General features: G+C 45.3%; 1 protein-coding gene and 1 long non-coding RNA gene across 2 annotated transcripts in view; both read right to left on the bottom strand.

Moving 5' to 3' along the window:
- The window catches only part of LOC111251594 (uncharacterized), a 137617-nt gene extending 133188 nt beyond the window's left edge, over nt 1–4429 (bottom strand). Inside the window, exons 1-2 of the mRNA XM_022808282.2 lie at nt 4357–4429; nt 2655–3749 (exon numbers count right to left, since the gene is read on the bottom strand). Of these exons, the coding sequence (XP_022664017.2) occupies nt 2655–3749; nt 4357–4429 (1168 nt within the window). The remainder of the gene's footprint in view (nt 1–2654; nt 3750–4356) is intronic.
- A 746-nt stretch (nt 4430–5175) lies between these two features.
- Nucleotides 5176–20046, bottom strand: LOC147755338 (uncharacterized). The gene is made up of 2 exons (XR_015328743.1): nt 16818–20046; nt 5176–16730 (listed from the first exon to the last, which is right to left on the bottom strand). It is a non-coding gene; the product is annotated as an uncharacterized LOC147755338 (long non-coding RNA).
- Between the last annotated feature and the right edge of the window lie 3681 nt (nt 20047–23727).

Below are 23727 nucleotides of genomic sequence, written 5' to 3'. Positions count from 1 at the left end.
TGAAATCATCGCCACTGCAACCAATAGCGACATAGGATCTGCATGAGTAAAAAAAAAAATAGCAAATGGAATTGCTTCAGCTGCCATCAATGTTTGACGGGCTGCGTTGCTTAAACTCAACGCTATCGTAACAACTAACATTGATCCTGTCTAATCAACGAGCAACCATAGAAAGGCTTAAGAAGTTAGTCGCATCGGAGTAACTTCGATCGAGTAAGTTCAAAATCAAATCGAGTAACAGAACGTAAATCAAGTGCTAAGTTTGCTAGCAAGCAATTTTACTCGCATCAGGAGACAACACGACCAAAATAGAACAAACCCATTTAAAACGCCAGAACTATACAAATATAACTTTATACAACACTACTGCTAAATATTACTCTATAATACTATACATATAATAATATATAAATAGCAAAAACTAATACATCGACGAGCTATGAAATTTGAGTATTGTTTACCCCAACGCCATTATGTTGGGGCAAATGATGTTGGGGCAAACAGGACGACGACGAAAATTAACGTTGGAAAAGGTGAATTACACTAGAGGCATTCATGTTTTTTTTTGTTAATTTTTGTCACTGCCAAAACTCTCGTTTTATCTACGCCCTTGATTTATCGAAGATTTCACACGATCCGTTATGGTTTTCTCGCCTATTTGTTCCGCACTTATTTACCTATCTTCAATTTGTCCAGACGCTATATAGATACTGAATGACGAATCCCTATTTCTTCGTATTATAACGTTTTTTTTTGTTATCTTCCTTTCGCCCTAATTCATCTTCAGTATCCACGTGTATTTCGATGGCTAGTGTTACGACACAGTCAAGTTTTGTCCTACCTAACTTCTCGCTTCAACTTTCATACGATATAATAATAATAACAGGCATTTTGTTCGCCTTGGCCAGAAGACCGGCAAGCGCCACTTTCCCCACTCAAGAAATAAGCAGTGCGACTGCTCAAGAAGAACTGAGATGAGGTGTGCAGTTGTTTCTTCCTTCAAACTTCGTAGATGACCGCAATAGTGGGGAATATTTATAAGATGGTTAGACCGAACTGGTGCCCTTTCCATCCCACACCCTTTGCCCCACAAAAGCTACCCGCAAAGGTCTTTAAGGCTTCTCTCGCGATCCACCTGACTCGATCGTCAAGTCGTCCGCGACTTTCTTTTGTTGCTGTTCTTATTTCTGTTGTGGTTTTTGGCTGACTTACTTCCTAGGTACTCACTTCGATTGTCTGTGGTCGTGTGCTTCCTTCGATATCTGTCGGTTAGGGCCTATGTATTATAATATGTGGATGCTTTTTTAAGGGATCGCCATGTGTGTGATTTGATTCAAATTATCTATCGCCGTGGACATTTATTCTGCGTGAGTGAGTTATGGGGAAAAGAAAAGCGTCCGTTTCTGTCTCATTTGTTCTGCTTCAAGCCTGATACCTCCGCTGCTTTTTGCTGCTATAGTCGGTCAAAAACCAACGGTAATAATTGTGTCGTTAGCTTGAAGTCGCAATCACAGTTGTGATAGCGTACGGGTACTGCTGCCAGGTAACAAGAGGGCCTCTGTTTTGCTTGATCGTCTCTGCTCTCTCACCGTCTTCGTTCTCCCTCTCTGACTTTCTTGATGCCATTAATCTTATTTCATTTAGGATTATATGCTATTTGTTTATTTGCTCATTTATTTCATCAATAAAGGATGTAACAATAGCCTACTGCTGTCAGAAGAGGTGGTAGTAGATAGATGCGCCGAAGGCTACAAGAAGGTACGTGTTAATTGAACAATCAACCGAGGAAGATTGGGCCTCTGCTTCAAATACAGGCCTAATAACGACAGACGGCAAACACGTCGCTATCGTAGCGTCGGGACAGAACGAGATATTTTTAAAAGTAGTTTTTTTTAGCTGTCACATATACACCTCAGCAGTTGTTGAATTCTGCCGTTGTTACCAATTTTGGTCCGGGGTCAAGGAGGCAAATTATGGATAACTGCGGGATTATGGGGCGATCGAACATGCAAACTCCTAGAGGAGTCACTGGTCAAGTGCACCAAAGCGCATATGTACACATTTATCTAATTTCTGTGAAAAAAAAAACAAAAAAGAATATATGTACAAGAAAAAAGTACGGGATTTAATTAAATGAAAGACTTCTATATATACCAAAAAGCCCTTACCGGTGCCTTCAAATAGCAATTCATTATTTAGTAAAGCGTAGAACGTTTGTAAATTGTCTTGCATATCCCGAATTAGTGGAGTACGTTGGTTGTAATACCAATTTCTTAGTTTCGGCATGAATATCACATGTCTCGTTACTTTTTATGTGTCGCGTTTTACATCAAACAGACGACTGCCTGGCTCCCTGTACAAAATGAAATGTGCCTATCGATGGATTTGAACCTAGACCACAACGTGTCGAAAACACTAAAGGGCAAATTGATTACCCACTGAATTATCAGAAGGACTTGCTGATAGATCAAGTCCAGCGTACGTCGTCTGAGTTCATTCAAATGACAACATTGCGTAATTTTCGCCCGTACGATTTTAGCAGTACCTCATGAAAAGCTGCTTTGAATTCTCTCTAACGCACGTCGACAGTACAAGCACCTATCTAACATTTTAGTGCTACTTTGTGGTATGTTCCAAAAGAATTAATTTCGTACCTTTCTCGTCGTCGAAGGTGAGTCCTCGAGGAGCGACGTGTGCAGGTAGCGGTGAGGGAGCTCCCGTATTCTTTGTACTGCCTCCATTTTGGAAGAAAGCGCCCAAAAGGTGCGACGGATGATTACCAGGTTGGCCGGCTCCAGCAAGAGCTTCGACTGCCACCTGCTGATGGCGCTGCTGCAGGTTACCTGCGTGCTGCCGCAGCGGGGGTGAGCACGGCGGCGAATTTGAACAGTCGCCATCGATTGCAACGAGATTCAAAGGCCGATTAGCTGAATGCGCTGTGCTCACCGCTCTCTTTTGGATGCCGAGAATATCGACGATGAAGTGCGGCGTCGGCGATTTCGGCGGCGACGCGTATCGGTGCTCGTGCCACGAGGTCATTTGTTGTAGCGCAGAGATCGAGTCTTCGTCGCCTGCCCCAGTCCCCACACCTGGCACTCGTGTATCCGTCGTGGCAAAATTAGGTTCAACGTTTGTTGACCGAACGAGATCGTTCTCGTCGTCTCCAGCCTCGTCGTCACCGTCACCGCCAACGTCTGCGTTGCCTTCAGCGTCGATTGGCTCAACCGACTGGCAGCGACCGCCCGGGTTTCGATCGCCTTCGGCGCCCACGTCAGGGTCGACCTCTTCGCAGTTGTCGTTGGTGTCGCTATGCTCTGCCGGGTCGTGATGGTCAGGTGGCTCCTCGCGGTGATGTTGGACACGACGATGATGATGAGGCAATGGTACCGGAGAAGGGGACTGGGTAGAGTCGCCGATATGATGGTGATCGTCTAGTGGCGCGCATCCGTTGCCTCGTATGTCAAGACGCCCACCAAGGTGCGGCTGCCATAGGGCTGCTCCCTGTTGAAGCAACAGGGCTGGTGGAGAATGCGTCGGGGGTTCCGAAGGCGCAGGAGCGGCGGGGGACGCGGCCAGCTCAGGGCCGGTCAGCCCCACCTCCACGAGAGCCGTCGAATCTATCCTGGCGGGAAGAAGCGTCCGACTAAGGCCAAATAGCCACCTGCTGCGGGTAGAAAAGAGCGAGGTCAACGTGAAGTAGAATGTAATGAGGACTGTAACAGGGGGAAGCAAATGTTGTCTTGATGTTTCTTATCTGTTATTGGTAGTAGGGAAGGCAACGAAGGGTTGTGGCAATAAACTGGTTTTTTGGGTAGCTCCCTCTCTAGCTTTTTTCGTGTGAGTAGATACTGTTGTACGTTTCGCAAGCAGCCACGTAGCTGTAAGATGCCGACTTTTTCCTGGTTGATGATGTTTGTAATGGCCAGATACTGATTAGCAAACATCGACGATCGCCGTATGCACAATGCTCGAACACTGCGAAGAGGTGCTGATAATAAACGACGATGATACTAGATCAAACACGCACTTTGACACTTTAATTTAAGATGGATATATTTACTTTTCAAGTCAAACAAAATATTTTTCGTGCCCGAAGTTATGACACGAGAAATACGTTTCCGAACCCTTACAAGTCCTCGCGTACGGAGTACACACACACTACGATTATATCTTTCACACTCGACTGTTGACTGAGAGCGTTGACGTTACTGTTTGTGCCCAACTTAATTCACCTTGACGGCGTTGATCTTCAGGCGGTTGCTGGTAGGCTTGTCGATTACTGGATATTGACAATGATTGGCCTGGGATAGTAGTAACTCCATTGCGACGCTGATCTAGTGCATATACTACACTAACTGGTATCAGCGTGACCGTTTTTCGTGGCGTATACTCTCACTGTTTTAGCTGCGGTTGTCGGCCGTGCTGCCATCGATAGTGCTGATGACGGCTAGTCCGCGGATGTTGGGGATTGTACAGATAAAGACTGATATTTTTAAGTCAGCCTTCGTCGCCAGCAAACGTATGTCATGAAAGCTGTTCTGAAGAATTATCGCGCCACGTTTTCTTTCTGTTTGATGATGGCAATTACGTAGTTCGAGTGGTAGATCCGCCTTCTTACTTCAGGACAGTGATGTTGCTGTCTGGACGAATTGTCCGTTCGTTGACAATCATACGAATGATAGCTTGTTTTATTTCGATAATTAATTGGCTGCCGAACTCGAAAACAGGGAAAGACTTTATAAAGCAAGCTCGTCTTTTTTACATCTTCTCGGGATGTTCTTCAGTGTCTTCTTCACCTTAACTTGTATGTTAGTGCGCTATATCATTTGATATTGAATTCGAGTTTTGAGTGGGCGTTCGTTGCACAATGGCGTTCCGTCCAATAGGTCGAATACTTATTAGACACGTTTCCGTTGCGACTCTTTATTTTGTCAATGGCATAACATGGATCAAGCAAACGTTGCGAAGAGTCACGGGTTCATTCTCTACTCATTACGGCAATAAGCTGTTTCTTCAATCGTATCTCACTTGCTTGTCCTTCTCAACACTCATACACATACACAGGTACTTCCCAATAGATCTGGTCCTTTAGACCCCAGCTTCTGTCGGTCGTTCTTCTCAATTGATAATCAAACTACAGTAGGTCATCTTGACCATCTACTACTACAACCGGCGTATGACCACACGCACATTTCACATTTGTACACAATGAATAGTGTGAGCACTCTGCCTCATATTCTGCCATTCTATGTCACGAAATCACATAATTTTCTTTTCTCTTTATAATAATAATTGTCGTTGCTGTTATTGCTCTTGCCATCAACACGGTCACATTTTTCTGCTACGCGCCCACACGCAGACACGCACTAATTGAAGCCGGTCGTTGACATTGTTGTTGTCACGAGACAAGCTTCGAATATGACACGTATTGGCACTAGAATTTTAATAGGTAGTTTAATTGCAGGTGCTCCATGTTTAAATGATCCTATTGCTACTGCTGGAGGCACAACGAAAGGTACAACTACCGAGGCACGCACACTAGCTGACATCACTGGCATTACTGCCGCTGAAAGTCACGTTGTTTGTATTATAACTGCCAGCTGTTTTGGCTGGTCGCTCGCTTGATCGTCGGGTTATTCGCCCGTTCGTCTGTCCATCCGTCGTCGGCTTTGGCTGGTCTATTGGGCCACAGCGCGTTCACGGGACCAACCACATGCTCGAGCCGCTTATCGTCTGCCTCGGCCTCGCGTGCGCCTCTGCTGGCCCCGCACAGGCCACGACATAACCGCGCGAACGACGACCAGCTGGGCGGAGCCTGAGAGGCGCAGGCGCCGAAACCCCGCGCGCCCTCTCCGCGCGGCGGGACTAAGCTGTTTTAAAGGGGGCGACGCGATTTCAGGCAGCTGTCGAAGCAGACGACAAACAAGTGTCTATAACTTGTCAACTTTATTGAAGAAAGAAGCGTGTAAAGAGAACGAGGATTAACAAGACTAGCTAAAGGAAAAGCACCGTCTCAGATAGGTGGTGAAGAAGATGGGTAATTTTTTTAAGTTGATTAGCATTAGTATTGTGTCAAAGAAGCTTTGTGTATTGATGATTTTATTTACTAGGGCATTTCTGAGTTTTTTTTGTTTTATTTGCCTCTCGTTCTCTCGAGATCAGGATAGCTCACAAAAACGAAAGTGCGGGCATTATTGGGAACAATGAAAGGTCACACGCTCAAACAGTTAAAAGTCTCACTTTACGGCCGAATCCCCTACTTTTATTTTATTGGAACATCCCACTCAGCCGATCCCGAATCTGCTCTCCATATGTCGAATACGACCTGTTAACGTTGCGGTCGAGCGTGCCGTTGTTTGTAACCTTATCGCCGCATCCTCTACGAAGTGACGATGGCTCTCAATAACTAGAACAGCGGGCATCGCCATCGGAGCGGCAGCTGCCGGCAGTCTCTTGCGCGGTGATCTCTTAGCGGGCGCCTGTCTCTTCCTTCCAACAGCCTCCTGCCACAACAACGGTTACTGCTGCTGCTTCTGCTGTTAGCGCCAGCGCGACTGGTGGCTTAAAACAACGCATCGCAAAAGCCCTCACAGGGTTTGTCGCAGCTAACGTTCGCTGGTCGCTGCCGGTACGTCAGCCGTTGCAATTGCGGAGTATTGACTTGTTGTCGTTGTAACCATCGGAACGGCGGCGGCGGCGGCGGCCAAGACAGTAGCCACTGATAGCCTATGAGGACCATTAGAGGAAGGAGGACATCGCCGATCACAAACGACTACGATTATCTCAGCCAAGCGAACAGCAGCAGTAGCTGGAGCCGCCAACAGCAGCGGCGATCTGCCGGCGCTTCATCATGAGCGACTAGTTTTTACAGGCGTGGTGCTAATGCCAGTGAGGTCAGAGCCATTGATGGGGCGAGTAAGGTGACGCTCCAAACGTTTGTCTGTCCATTCGAAACGATACCGGCTGGTGGGGTTATTGATGTAATTACTGTTCCGTCGCCTTCGCAGCTGCTGCCACCGAGTATAGATGGCGACGTCGGTAGAAACGTTGATGGTGATTTTATTCATAACGTAAGAAACAAACGCTGCTATCGAAAACCGACGAAGGGTGGCGGCTAAACAATAGTACCTTTACAGTTCCGTTTCTTGCCCTGGCCCGTGCCGAGATGGACAATCGCAAATGGTCACGATGCTGATGGCATCAACTGTCGTCATCGTCGCTGTTATACGTCGTGGTCGGGATGACAAAACGGTTTGTGTAGAAAGCTGTAACTATGATTAAAAAAGCCCTTCGACGTGACGGCAGATAGACTTCTTTCTTTTCCAGATATTTAGCATTTTGTATGTACTGATACTATAACTGTTGTCATGTTAACGTTCCCTTTTCGCTAACGTAACGTTAAGAGAAGCGTCGACGAATATGCGTGCCGTAGCCAGCCTGTTTGCATATGCACAATGCCACAGAACGTGACAGATCTACGAGAGGATCGCAAACGATAGCCAATTCACTTATATAGTAATAAATCGAGTAGAAGACACCGTATCATTCCTTGACATGCTGAGGTTCTCTGATTAAATCAACCCAACCCCAATGAATAATTAGAGTCATCGCCGGAACATGATGCCATCACTATCGCTGCGTGCCGCCGACACCACTACTGACGACACGTTCAGTAATGCTATTGTTATTGCTATATGATACCACTCGGCAATGGCGCGCCAGTGCTGAACTCTGAAGCCGTAACGATAGCAGTCTCATCTGGCAGACGGACTGTTAGCCAGACAGCCTCCGCCATCGGCGTTCCTGGCCGCTACAGCTGCCGATGAGCTCAGCGCCAAGTTCTACGGGCGGCGGCGGCGGCGACGGCAGTAAGCACAGCTATCGTTACTGTCAGATAGCTGCTACTCGAGTCATCTGATAGCGGGTGTTTGGCATCCGTTCATCCATCGGCCCGTCAGCAGGTCCGTGGCCAGTGCAGCGGCGGCGGTGACGGCGGCCGCGGCGGCAGCAGCAGGAGCAACGCGCTCGGTGAGTGTAAAGCCGTTGAACGAGCAACGGCGCGAAGCAAACGGTGAACGGCGAGCAGCGAAGGGCGGGCGGGCGGTCCAGGCGCGCGCGGGTCCGCAGACGGGAAGCGGGAGGAGGAGGAGCCAAGGGCCCTGACAGCGGCGCACGGCCGTCTCCTGTGCCTCGTACAGAACACCAGCACAGAACGGGGCAGCAGCAGCAGCAGCAGCAGCAGCAGCTGCTGCGAGTTGTTGGCTCGAGTTCGCCACTCTCTCCCCCTCTTTCCGCAGCGTCTCGCTTTCTGTACCGGCTCGCCCTCGATTGCTCGATCTTGTCCCGAATCTCTCCTTGTAGCTCACTTTCTCTCGCTGTGTCGGCTCGCAGCGCACGCCGGGGGTGGCCCTGCCCTGCCCTGCCCCGCTACCGGGCTGTTGACCGGACAGGCAGCCAGTGTTAACGGAAATGTGTAGAGCTCAAGCTAAATTCAACCGTTCAATCTGCTCAATGCACAACTGCTGCGAATTCACTACTGCAACTGACCACTGCGTTTCCTTATTTTCCTACCTGCTACTTACTCCGACCGAGAACACTGTCGCTGGCCGCTGTTGACGCTGTCATCAGCCGCCAGGGACAAACTAGCGGAAAGGATAGCCGGCTATGGGTAACCCATCGCTGTAGAAATAGGCGGGCCTTGCTACGACGAGCGCTAAAGCAGCTGCCGCTGGTAGCTGTCGCTCGTTTGCCGTGTCGTCTTCTACTAGGTCGGAGCTCGTCGTCACCCCACGTCGCTTCGGCAACTGTTTAGGACCTTCGGCCTTGTAAGGTGGCGGACCAAAGGATATGCGCAGTACACACCTAGGAAATTTGCACTTTTCGAATTGCAAGGCTACCCAAGAACTCGAAGAGACTTTGGGAGAGAGATGAACGCGATCGTAGGGGCATTCGAAAAAAACTACGGCAAAAAAGGCAAAATGGGGCATTGTTCAGACAACACCACAAGGGAAACATGCTTAGATTGCTCGATCGCTTCTTCGCAGGGTCTATCGCTAGAGAACCTGCAGCGTGCTCATGCAACAAACTGTGCTACGTCCATGGTTCGATTAATCTTTCATTTCGCTACAGCAGAAACGTATAAAGTACTATATTGAGTGGTGATCTTCCGAGAGCAGGGTGCAAGGGGTGTGGGGGGGCGTTAAAAGGAAGAGCACCCGATGTGACGTTCGATAGCAATCGTTCACGCAAAACTCGAAATATCTTTTCGCGAGAGAACGTAAGTTGGATACAAGCCAAAGCTGGATGCGAAAGTCCGGCCGACTGAATGAATGAAAACACAGACTTCAGACGAATGTACATTTTCTGAATAACTAGTAACGAATAGGACGCTGTAACGATGAAGTCTACCCATCACAACTAGAGATGATTGGAATCGATTACAGTGTCACAGTCTGAGCACCTTTCAGTTAGATGGTTGTCTGATATCTGCTTGCCTATAATCAATACTACAATGTCAAAAATCTTACGGCAACAATGTACAACATCTTCACCAGCTACTTGAATAAGTTATCTGGGTACCCCCCGCCGATACTTGGAGTAGGACTAGAGTTATAATTATCAACGAAAATAACTGCAGCGATCGCCTGAAAATGAAAAACTAATGAGCAACCAAATTGGCTTCGGAACAATGTTCTGTCATAGCATCAAATGCAGTTAGAACTTTCGCTGTTTGTTGAGTTGCCTTCAAAAGTCCTACTTAATCTAGTATCATCTAGCAACATCGTGACGGCGCTTCTCAAACTGCAGAAAATTAGTTGCGATTACTTGAACTTCAATATAACTTCAGTCGTCTATTGAACGTTCCCAGGAACTGCCACAAGATATCAATTCGGTACATTTCTGTGTACTTTCACAAGTTGGCATAGAGATGAATGCATCTCATCAACGCTCCCGTCGACTGGCCATCTTTGACTACGAAAAAAAAAAAAAAAAAAAAGGCTCAACGTGGATTATTCGCTTAACGTGCGAATACGTTAGCGTCTATAGAGCGTCCATCCTTGCATAAACATGAACGCTTCTCTCGCGGAAACGGTGAAGTAGATGAAGTGCTTCGAAAGATTTTATATCAGAGATATACATTTTATATATTAATTTATTATTTGCTATTTGTGGAACATCTAAAACGCTATTCGATAAATCTGAAGTTCGCGAGCGTCAAGACATCGCGTTGTTACAGAATATTGACGACAAACGACTCATCGGTACCATCTTAAATTGATTGCGGTTGCAGAAAACCACCTTGCTTTGTTGATATATGCGGCGGATATCTGCGCATTAAGGGACTCGAATGCAATATGTAGAAGAATGACGGCGTACAGGTAAGATTTGGTCTGCAATCTGATTGAAAGAGACACATAGATAATGGAATAATTGATATACATTAATTATCTTTTATTCATACTACTTGTATAGGCTATTTTATAGCTACAACAGAGCTATAAGAGCTAATTATACGGAAGATTATAGTTGTATCCTGCTTCAGAAACCACCATTGCTCGACTTTAGTTAAAGATAAACAAACAATGTTGTTTTTAACATCTATAATTTCTCATAGATCCTATTTTGAAGCGTACCTTAATCCAGTTTCAATCTACCTTTCTCCGTCTGAACAGGTCTCTGATTAAACTATATTTAATAGGTATAATTTGCAATGCATTTTCATCTTGACTTTCACTTTTTCTACTTGTATACTATGCTAGCTGAGTTTGAGCCCAGCAATAATAGCGTATAGCTTTTTACTCGTCTTAGAACAATTGACACATAATAAATGCATTGTACGTCTTAAGACTAATCTTATAATTCCACTCCAAATGCTATGCCATTTCCGAACGACACGACGATTGCCGATAGTTTGACGTGCAGTCCAGTCAGGACAAGAACGTACTTGGCCTTACTTCTTCGGTCCGCGGTGTAAGTTGTGTGCGTACTTCCATCAACTTCTCTTAGCTAAGTGCCGGCTAGGCCGAGGGAAAGCCGCTGATGTGCTAATTATGGGCCCGTTTAATGGCTGACTCGCTTTAGCTGTGTAGCTGCTATTGATGGGACATATGGGAATTTAAAATTGTTCGTAGCTGTCCGTCTGTCTGGCGGCGCGGCAGTGCCCTGCCGCTTCAAATGTCTGCAGCTGGAAGCTGAAACCACCAAGAATAGATATACCACCGTTTGGGCAGAAGGGAGCAGGCTTGAGCTTTCTCAATGGACCAATTAGCTCTGGGAAAGAACTCCTTGTAAGCACTTTAACGTAACGACGCAACGTCATGGTATGAAAGTGACAATACGCAAAAACACAGAACGACTGTCACAAACTTGATTTGTTGATTATATATATTCATATGAAACACGTCTATGTATATGATTTGGGTTTCTCCGTGGCGCTGGCTTCTACATACGTAAACTTTGCTTATCAATGCCCAGAAGCCCTTGTGGAATTAAGGTCGTTGGATGATTCCTGATGATTTTTGCGTTACCTAATTCACCGACCTAATGAAGCATGGTTCATTTTCTCTACATTTGACAATTGAATACAAGATACATCCGCAGTAGTGACAATAATTACTCTGGTAATTAATCGTGGTTCAATTAGGAAATCCAATAACATCGCTTTCTTTTTATCGATTTTGCCATACATTTCGTATATCCTCTACATGGACGCCGGGACGACTACGCTGAAGAACAAGGCCTTTTTTGTTTCGCCGGTCTTCGCTACGGACATCGGCCCCCAAATTTTTCTTGGTTGAAGATGTCGGCGGTTAATAAGACATCACTCATAAACTCGGTTACTAGGTATTTCTACTATGGCTACGCCTAAGTGGCTTAAGTAACGTCTCACGCCACAGGGAGGCATTCGAGATTGACTACGGGTTTACAGATTTTTCCCTTGCATACACCCATATATATATATATATATATATATATATATATATATTAACCAGATCGATTGTATATCCGGAAGCAGCTACCGCTACAATAATGCTCTCGCTCGAACGAGATTTGGACGCGCTGCTAATTGCATGTGTTCGTCGAACGGACCCAAGGACAGCGGTCCCACACGCTGGAACGACATATTCGTCTATACGGCTTCGGCTGTCAGTGCTGCCAACTCATTTTAACGCACACTGTGAAGTAATGAGTCTCGTTAAATGGGATTTTAGCCAATTAATCTCTTAGTCACCCCTTCCGGTGAGCGGGGTTCTAGAAATCGTTTCGCCTTTTCCCTGACAACATTAGCGCGCTACCCAGCTTCTCTAAACCAGTCTTCTCTGTTCTATTCCTTTCCTCCTGGATGACACAGCTTAAATGCGCTAGGCAGTAGGAACGACTGCAGGAGAGCCTGCTACAACCTGCAGGAACAGTGCGCGAGAATGAGTCCTGTCGAGTCATCGGGTGAACGGAGCATGGCCCCGGTACAGTGGCTCAGTTTCGGGACCAGCGTAACCACGTCGAGTTTGTCCGCAGTTAAACACGAGAGCGTCCAGCAACACTCAATTAGCACACGACGGATGTTACAGCGACAACAGCAGGAAATGTTGTCTGTCAGAGGCTGGTACATTAATGTACAGACTTGTCGTTTCCACCAACCCCCGCCTTTTCTTTCTCGCTCTCCTTCAACTGGCAGTCGTTCGAAAAATCACCACATTTAGCCGCTTAATGCTTCGGGCACGAATCGAACGAAATTAGTCTCTAGTTAGTTTCAGTGTCTATTTACCTTTCTTCAATTGGCTGGTGACGAATGGTCGCTGACTTTGCACGATACTCCCAGAGAACACAGCGACACCAAATGCTTCAGTGGACTAAAAAGCACATTGTACACCGACTATGACTATCGTAGTGTTCTCGGCCCTTGGAGATATTGAAGAGAAAGCTTTTTGCGTCTCAATTTTGGATATCGCTGGCCTAGTTAGAAGACGTTGTTCCATTGTTGTCCTTGTTGATTTCAAGAGCTCAGGGGATGGGTTGTTTTTGGCTTGAACATCCCTGCGTAAAATGCAAACAAGCCAGATCGGGAGGAAAAGAAGACAGTATAACTTCCTAATTGCCGCCGATTATACTGTTGTCGTTACTCGCTTGGGCGAAAGAGAGAGGCCTAACGCGGAGCAACGAGAGTCAATTAAAACATAGGATTGACAAAGAAACATGGCTGTTCACGCTACGCGAGCACTCGCAGCGCGAACGCTTCTTTTATTATGACATATCATTTAGTTCGTCAGCAGTATTCCGAAACATATACGACTTCTTGCTAAATTGGTGGCGCATGAACACGAAACGCGGAGGTAGAAAGGGCACCAAGGATCTGAGCATCACAGCAGATTATTATAACAACAATGACAATGCTGATCTGTGGTATGCAAAACAAAATGCTTAGGCAGACTAGTTAATTATATAAACTATATATAACTGAATATATGCGTATGAAGTAGCAGGTACCAAAAAACAAGGATTTTCAGCAACTATTCTGTGAGAAAGTTACCAACTGAGCATCAGCTACTCGTTGAAATGCAATGAAGACGCCAATCAGGCCCTATATTTTAACACACACACCCGTTAGGGTTGGGTCGCATGTCTGTTAAAGGCCTGAGGTTTGAAATTTCATCGTATGGGAACCATCGCTCGTCCGCTAAAATGGAGGAAACCGTCCAGATGATTGGCCATAGGCTTCTTTTGGCAAGACGTCTCGCTGATCTTCCTCCCCTAATAATGGCAACTAAAGCTCGTGACACAACAATAGGTTTGAGATACACAGCAGACCGCCAGCCTCTATAGCGAAGCAAATGATTTGTGCCATAACATCGATGATAATACTCACACATGCACTCATCATCAAGCGTACCTCTTCCTCCTTTGAATCTCTGACGCTTAAAAACTAAAAGAAAAAGCTAAAAGAGTTCATTTATTCGCTGTCCTCTTGCTACGTGCTATTGAAATTTGTTCTGTCCTCCATTAATGTTTATCCGCTTTTACTGCTGTCACCGGGTCCGTTTCAGCATTAAATAGTCGGCGCTGGTCTGGATCGAGTGGAGGCAGTGGTACGGCGGAAGTCTCCCTTGATATGCAATCAAAGGGGTTCACCGCCCACCTAGTTCCTCTAGTAACCCTTTCTTGTTTCCAACTGAATCGTTCTCTTCGCTACCTGAACACTTCGATGCTGCGGAAAGTTACTCAATTGAAGGCGGCGGGCTCGGATAGCAGTCGATGGCAGTCGAGCTATTGGGGCAGACGTAATGTCTTTTAATTTCTCAACCCATCAGAAGCTAGCTAAAGGAGCATGTCCTAGCTGCTCACCTTTAGTCAGAGACGAGCCATGATGCAGTGGAGATGTTCGGCAGAAGGGACGATAGTGGCAGGGCAGCTCGTTAACTTGATTAGCCCAAGACGGTCAGCCTATCGCAATGCTAGTGGTACATTGACATAGCCCAACGAACTTGGTCCATTGCAGTTGCGTTCGCTCTCGCCTATCCGCGCGTTCTATGGCCGCCATCTACCTTCTCTTTTGTTTACTGGACTTTTCCTGTCCGGATGTTTGTTTGATGACAACAACATCGAAACCAGGCGATGACATCATTGGGGTCGATAGGACGATGCTATAGGACTCGCACTCCCCTCAGTTCGATAAAACTCATTTGCAAAAAGTAGACGCGAATGAGATTCGTACTACACATATAAGAAATTTACGGATAGGAGACGTCTGGTGATCCCGGCGATTGTTAAAATACTCATTGAATTCCCGCTATGTGACGATCTGTTGACGCATACCACAGATCCATAGAACTTCAGCGGCTAGGCGCTCCTATCATAATTAGGGCAATTTATATAGTTACGAAATGTAACGAGTATACGGGCTATCTGTAAAATTAAGTTACAAACGCAGAGCAATGAAGTTCACTAAATGCAAAGCAGCTAAAAAAGGTACTGAGGCTTTCGACACGAACTATTTTCTCAGTTTCTAATAATTCTACTATGTGACCTGTTGTTTCTCCAGGCTTTGCTGGTCGGAATGTTAAACATTTGAATGAGTTCAGTATCTGCTTTCGAGGAGCCTCGCTTTGCTAGTATTCATAAACACGACGCTGTCGTACGGCACAGCGAACGGCGGCAGGGGTCGGATATTGTCTTCGTTAAGAATGCACGTTACGTTTTTGGCTAGTGCCACCCCCCACTACCAGAGCGCTAGCCGCAATCGAAGCGATATGGATCAAACCAACTTGTCGACGCCGTTCAAGTTCTCCACGAAATAGATCGGCATCGATGCCTAAAGGGCACGAAGTACACGTCTTTTCTAGCGGTGCAGAAGAAGGCAGAATCAAGACGGCAAGTTACGGGCATTGTCAACAAATCTCATTAGTTTGGTAGCAGAACGACAGTTATCTCTAGTATATTTGCGGAGCACCGCTCCACAACGTTCAGTGATGGCCCTGAGCTTTCCTTTCTACGGTACGTTCCCGCCTGGCTCCTGTTGCCTTCGCTATAACCCGCTAGCCACCAGCTGTTCTCAACGTTAGCGACGCCGGTGAGTTTTCAATTATCGAGGCCAATCGTATCCTTCTGACCGAATTGGGTCGTCCAAACGACGCCTTACGATCGTCATTGTTCAAATACGCAATAACAATAACATGACGGAAACTAAAACAACGAAAGGTTCCAACGGTCAGCCATGATTTGTCGTCGGACTAAAAGCAAATAGAGAAAACAGTTTTTTCTTTCGAGCTTCCGGCTGTCTTCTACAAATATGTTGAGATTGTGCGCAGAATTCCTGCAGTAAAGTTCTCAGGTACATACAAATACACGAACGTTTCGCGAACGGATCTATAACCTTAAACGTCTCTAGAAGGTATCCTTGATAGCAAGCAGCAGTAACAACCATCTGCTAGCTATAACATTCTTATTCGGGTTAATTCACGTTCTTTTTTTTGTTGTAAACATATTTATTTAATTTTAATCACCTAGCGACTACGGTTATAACGAAGATATTAATTCAACACATCAATAAGTTACTAGTCTGAAACATAATATTGTCGAGACGAGAGAAACGTCACTGTCGCACGTTTTTTTCTAGCGAAGTTATCGCACGACGCGTAGCGGCTGAACCGACGGCCCTTTGTCATTCTTCTATATGTTTGTTTTCTTGTTGAATAGACACAGAAGGTCCACGTCGTCGGTGACTTGGTCGCCGCGTCCGCCGGCTTGACGCTGTACTAAAACAGCGATGATGGAACTTCGCCACAATCATTACAACCGCCTATACCGCTGACGTCGCAAAATAAAGAAGATCAATTAGTGCTATTCTGGGTCAGCAGACACGATGGCGTCAAGATACTGACGCGTCGAAACATCGAAAGGGACACCGATGATGAAGCGCAACGATCAAGAAAAGATGAAGGAGATGAAAAAACTACTGCTCAGAAGTGAGCAACGCATAATGTACGCCGAGATACGCGCGTATACTCCACAGACAGTCCCATAGACCAGTCGCAAAGAACGACTCTCAAATGGAACACTAGTCGAAACGACGCTAATCGACCGCCGTAGTTATGCTAGACGTCCCCGACATTGCTGCCACTCCGATGCAAATAAAATCGTTGAACCTAATAGATCCTGGGTGTCGGACGCCACCATGATGTCGGACGCCGTTGAACGACGGAGAAGACCAACAACAGCGTCATCAAATAGGAAAGCTTAAAAGGAAAGAGACAAAAAGAGTAAACGAGATAGAGACAAGAAGCGCTTACGCAAGCAACAACGACAAATTTTAGAGCACTTACTGATAACTTTGTTTCGCGAGAATCAATGAAGGATGGGAATCAAGTCTACCCGTCTGTGCAGAAAACTGCCGCTGAGAAACTGAAGACGTCCGACGCATACAATACAGGTATGCCAGGCCAGTTTCATCGTCTTCTGCAGACTTCAGATATGAGATGAACTTCAACAGCTAGCGCTGTCTCAACCGACCAAAAGAAAAACCGCAATTAGAAGAAATTAGAAGACAAGGATCACAGTGACAGGTGTATTCCGATGACTAGATCTAATTGTTGGGATGTAAGACAACGTTAAATAACGCCAAAACAAGCGAATATGAGTAGGCATTACATGCTATAGTTCACGGTTGTTTCCGCCAAAGATACTGTACGTACATAGGGTTTATACAGACAACGCGAGTATAAAACGATCTGAAAAATTACACATCATTTGTGCTGAGAATGACGAGCTAGACATGCGAAGCTATCCCACGAGATAGGACGGATCGTCCGGCTCTGAACAAAGAAAAGTTGCCAACCGGCATTTTTTTCGAAGTCACTTTCGCTCCCTTGTGACAGTTGGTCACACGCAGGGCTTTAACTAACTGGCCATCCAGTAACTTGTCGAAGATTCTGGGGATAAAAATTAATAGTTTTTCGCGTGTGCTTTACCTGAGAGCTGCTAAGCGTGCATCTTCAACAAGCAATTAGCTTGCAAACACTGAACGAGTAGAACTTTCACGCGATCCCTATCGACTGGCGGCATTTACTTCCATCGTGACTCTTATTAGTTTTGCCTACGTTTTAAATGTAACATGCACGTTCAACGCTGCGGACCGCAATTGACGTATTTGTCAAGGTGGTATTTATTTCTATTTTACCAAGTACCTCGACATGAGTCTAACCTCGCAATGAAGATATTTACCACCATTCACTGTGGCGCTTGCGTACACTAAAAGAAAACCCGTCCACTCTAGCTACGCTCGCGTACGCTACTCTTGTTTAAGAAGTAATTAGCTTTTGTCATATCAATGCACAGTTATCGTTGTCAAATCACAATTTTATCTTACTAGAATATTTAGCCATTATCACACTTGCCATATTTATTACCATCCCAGATAAAAAAAAAAAAAGTAATCCTTGACCGCATCATCTTGTGGCTTGCGCCGTCCAACTGCCGAGTGCGACCCGGTCGCTCTAGAGTGGAGCCATCTTATCCGTTCATTAATGACACCGAACCTAGGAAAGCCCGAAGCAGTCAGGAGTCATAGCACACGTCACAGATATGTATCGGAATCCAATTGTGTGTCAGGGATAATTCCACTTAGTTAATTTCCACTCGAAGATCGTTTTCCTCGCCAGAGTGACGTTCGTTACTCACTTGTTTCGGGTCTGCCGTTCGGGCACTGGGCCGGCGATACCCTATTGGAAAACCTAACTAAACACCATCCGCCTCCCAGTCAGGTCTATAGCGATATCCCGACCCATTCGTTGTGTTCGACTCTCCCCCTCCAATGCCCGTTCATCTGCCGCTTTGTAAATGTTCGCCCAATGTCAGGGTGGAGCGTTCGTCGAGCTACCGTCCAGCCAACAAGCGGCCACGCTTGCCATCTATTGAGTTCTCCGCAATGAAAGACGACGAGAGTCTCGCTGTTCCGCTAAGCCAAACCGTCTTCTCCCCTCCGGTCACTGACATCCGCGATGCAAACCACCCAGGACGTTTAATTAAAACCCATCTTTCTGACCTCAATAACACACTCACTGTTCTTCGGAATCCGCGCTGTCTATCGAACGACGGTCTGTGTGGACATTTCGATGTGAAAGGCTGAACAAAGAGAGCGCCAACACTGAACAGCGCAAGGTTTCCGGACAAATACAAAGTGCATTGGGTTCAACGTTTGCGTATGTCGAGCCTACCGCACCTATCATCGGTTGCCCCTGGACGCTTGGCTATAAGAACGGTTATAGATAGGAACGATGCCGACGAGAAGGTATGGGTAGAGCTGCTGGATCACACTAGTTTTGCTTTCGGTAAAGGCGACACAGACTCTTTACCCCTGCTTTACTTCCTACTCGCGTCGAATTTATCGATCCCCTCTGACCGGTTATGGGCCAACAGCAATGCTAGTGTACTCTATTCAATGCCTAGCATTGCGCCTGCTCAGTCCTGTATAAATGCTTGCGATGCGCCAGACCGTCAGGCTCGGCTAAATTTGAATCGATCGGTCGTAGAAAGTACAAAAAATCACATGCGTTCAGTGAAGAGTGAGTTAACAAAAACCCAACTTATTTAGATAACTTTACAGATAAATTGCAGCCAAATTCAGTTAGTTAAGCTTGGTATAGGATACGTATATTTAAATTATCCTCGGTCCTGCGGTTGTGCTGACCAGAGGCTAGTATGTCATTTCAATGACGCTTCTTCTTTTGGCGTAACGCATCATAAATACATGTTGGTTTAATGTCCTGATGAATTCCCTTAATTCAGGGCCTTCATATGCGTCGTTTATTCGGTCATTGCGAATAATTTCGATATTTTTGGTCACATCACTTTATCTGGTGAAGCTCCTTTTCAGCTAGATGGGTCACGGGGTGCCTTTTTTGAACATGACGATAAAATGACAACTGTCGCTTGGGTCGCAAGCCTTTCTGTGAATTGACATGAGGGTGTCGGATACAAGTACCCGTTCAGCCAGATGAAACGAGTTGCTATATTACGATGCGTACAACCAATCTGCCTGAAACTGGGCGTCCAGTTTCGTTGATTTTGTCACGTGACATTGAGTGGCCTGCAAATTGGTTCCACTTACATTTTTCCTGTGGCATGATTCGCAGGCCGAGCGACGCTAGTGATCCTTGAAAAGACGTTAAGGCCGAGCTTCTGCGTAGTGGTCGAGTTGTTTTACGTTCCAGTGGCATTTTATCGGCTAGAATATCAGTTTTTGGCTTATTGAGATACGTTTGTAGAGCGCGAGGGAATGAAGATGAGATGGTGGGCTGTCCGCTTAGCATGTGTGAGTTATTGGAATACATGCCCGACATCTCCATGGGCCTATTTTTTTTCTATATACTTCCTTTCTATTCCTAATCACACGACGAACGATACTGAAACACGTCTGGGCCTTCACTGCGCAGGGGGGTGTAGCTCAGATTGTAGAACGATGCGAGAGGTAATGAGACATGTACTCCGTATCTCGAGTAGTCGTTCTTAAATTAATAACGATGTTAATGAAAAAAAAAATCAATAAACAATTTAACTTTGTCTTTAAATTAGTTAAAATGTGTAAATTAAGTTAACTCTTGATTAGTTTAGGAAGTGATACATCGGTTGGTTATACAGAAATATAGGTAATAAGAAGAAATACAGGACGAGCGAAACTTCATGAACAGATAATGACTGATGAATAATATTGTACTAACAGTTTATATTTTTTTTTCAATTTTTTTTTTAAATCTAAAACGCAGCTACAAATTATAGAAAACGATTGTTATAGGATCTGTTTTATCCCAAAAATTCAGCTGCTCTATATTCATTTCGTTCTAGTTTCAAATTTTAAACTTCTCCCGATCGTTCGCTACATTCTGGTATTACAAATCGTACTGGTACACGAGCGGTTAGGTGGTGGGACGTTTGGAGGAACAGCATGCAAGAGGTTTCCAGCATCCCCATCAGATTACGTCAACACGTATAACTATTTACGTTATTTTAGTGATAATTCTTCTTCCTGTATTGATGAAAACAATATCCGCATCGATCATTTCTGTCCATTGCGTCCACTGTTAAAAAAACTAGGCATTCCGATGGGGCCGTGGTCAAAGACGAGGGTACCGCCCAAGCTAGCTGACAGCTTCCGAGTTATTACCTACATTGCGATATGTATCACTGGCCTCTTCCTTTGTACGAAGATACGCAGATGCAGATCCTAAACATTTGTTTACCAATATGTCACGGATATATCACAGTAACGTGCTAATTAAACTAAGGCTAGAACAGCATTCAACGACAGAAAACGAGACAAACAACAACTGTGATCTGTCGAGATCTCAACGAGCTTAACAACGGCTATGTCCCAAAAGTGTAACATTTCCATTACTGAGACATATGCCGTACCTGGGTTCTTTCATTCAGAAAGTGAAATATTTTTACATTTACAAATATAATCATACGCCTCTTAATGACAAATACCGATTGTTGCCGATAGATGGCGCGATGTTAAACTTACAATAACCTTTTGTAGCCCTTCGAAAGTACTGACCATTAATCAATCACATACGCGAGTATTTCTTTAAGTTTTTTTTTTATTCTTACATAAGTCCACTTGGAGAAGTGTTAAAGTTGCACTTTATCACTGTGGCGAGGGCATGCCAGTCTGTGAGCTAGTCAGTTTTCAAGTTTAACTTGGTTACATGCATAGATATACTGGCGCGTAGAATTATGTGCACGAATCAAGTTCTGCGTTCAATACTGCGCTGTTGCACTACTCTAGACGGGCGACCGGTAGCCAAAACTGAAATAGGTCTTGCTTGAACTATGTATGTCATAATATCTGGATAATTAGTGAGCAGACACGTGAAGCAGTGTAGTTATAATAGTTACGACTAATACTTAGGATGGCTTGTGGCAGCAATCGTTTAAACCAACGCGAGGAAACTACTCGTTGCTAAATCACACACTTATAGTAGTTAACACTCTTCTGATAGCGCACCTCCCGGTACAGATGTAAGCATGGACCTGCAATCGCCTTTTGAAGTTGATTGACAAGTTTGACTGACAAGTTCAAGTGCCCTTAAACCTACTGTTTGATCATTGGGGCGCTCATTCGTTGCTGCTTTTCTTTTTAATCGGCATCGCGTATGCTTACATTAGCCGCGCAGAATACGAGACTCCGGTCATCTATTGGATAAGCAAATATGGGACGTTTTTGTCTCTTGGAGACTAGCGAACTCTACGAAGACACTGTCAAGTTCCTTTTGCATTCAATGTCATTGACAAATCTGTTTTCAACCAGTTACTTTGTCTTTCGTATTACAACGAGCCAGTGAATAATTACATAAACTATTATCTACATGACAAGGGAAGCTGTTGCAAGTTCGAGGCTGGCAAAACCGCCGGTCCTTTGTTCGTCCTGCGGGTCTGTGTAAATACGTTATAGTAACTAATGCTCAGAAACTAAGCATTGTTTTTTAAAGTCTACCCCATCCCGTCGAACAGTTAGACGAACAATAATGTGATGGCAAACACAGTTCAACGATTCCTTCTCAGTCTTTGTTTTCCTGACTCGTTGTACTTTACTCGTAATCGTTTATCGTCCAAATTGTTTGAAATAATTCAAAAATTTTAATCAATATATATATATATATATATATATATATATATATGTGCAATCGAACGTCGCAGCAAAATTCGAGCAGCTGTCGAGGATCCATTTTTCCACGAGCATCTCTTCTGTGGACTTGTTATACTAGCATATGTACTAATGCTGTCATTGAAAAGCTGGCGACCTCTATCCTGTACGCTATAGTGCGTACAGCGGTAATCGGTATCCCACGTACTTGTATCCGTAATGATTTCCGTATCTAAATATAAAAGCTTCTCACAGCCAACGTGCTGCTGATGATTATTGGGACGTTTCTGTGTCGTCCGTAGATGACTATCGTGATGAGAATGGTCGGTAGTGATAATGTTAGCTTGTCAATGAATGACTTAAATGACACTTTGACAAAATGTATAGAGGCCATTAATGTCGATGCCGACATCTATTGTTCAATAGAGTTGTCAATGTTGTAATAAACAGTGCTTTTGAGCGGGAAGCAGGCGGCGTATCGGTTGGTTATGAGCTGTTGGCTCGATAACGTCAAGCCACTTGTCATGGCTATTAGACGCTGACGGCGACGGCGACGGCGACGGTGACGAACCATCAGTGAGCGCCGCGTTATTGCCTATAACGGGCGAACAATTGGCCGCGCGCAGAGAGAGCTGTTTTAGCTGAATTAGTCTGGCTACGGTTCGTCTGCTCTTGTCGTGCCTGTCCCACTGCTCCGCCTCGATGGCGTATCCGATCGTCGTTGCACAGTGAAACATAGCAAAACCTAGCGTTATTTGTTGTCACAGGAGTGAGTGGAGCTTGCTATTCGGCAAGACAAACGCAGAGTAGGCCTATAAACGACTGAAGGACGCAACGACGGTGATCATTGCTGTGGTACGATAATTGCCAATAACCAGCTACCCCACTGATCCATGAATCGATTGAGTTGTGGTCAAGTCGAGAACAACAACTATGTAAGGTAGGTAGATGCAGAGAGAGGATAGAATAACGCCAGCGAGCATCGCGATGGTACATTAATCTACGTTAGCTGCTGTGTTTGCCTAAATTTGACCCAGCTGTACTAGCGTCGTCGAGGCTTGGGAGAGCTCCCTCTTTCGACGATTTACTATGTCCCATAGATATTTCGATTAAACCCACACGCGAGAGAGAAAGAAGGAAGTCGTCGCGCGCGGATAACAATCAACTAAATAGCTTCTTGGTGTCAGCGGGCTGACGGCCGCTAGTTGCGTTCGCGCCGCCAGTGAACAATCGCGTTGGCGCTGGGGTTCTTCGTTGCTTTTTTTTTTCTGTAGCGCTCACTCGTTCCGTAACGTTATATTGCCGTTCCAACAAATCCATCTTGAAGGGAAACTGCGACGTTTTGTTCTATCGAGTAGTAATAAGCGAGAAATGGATGAATAGCACAAAATATCGCTGGGGAATGAGTGTGGCGGAAGAACGAAAGCAATATCATCAACTAATATTGACCTTTATGCACTCACGTCTCCATGAACAACCTCATGCATTATCGTACCCGAGCATAACTTTTGTTGCTATCAAGTCTACATGTGAAGCTGTTATCGGTTACGCGCAAATGTAGATATCTTGATAGACCGTGACAGCTATCCGAT

The sequence above is a fragment of the Varroa destructor genome, unplaced genomic scaffold (genome assembly GCF_002443255.2).
Source record: "Varroa destructor unplaced genomic scaffold, Vdes_3.0 BEIS01000005.1, whole genome shotgun sequence".
Classification (NCBI taxonomy): Eukaryota; Metazoa; Arthropoda; class Arachnida; order Mesostigmata; family Varroidae; genus Varroa; species Varroa destructor.
Note: the sequence above shows the minus strand (reverse complement) of the source record. Positions and strands in the feature narration are given on the sequence as shown.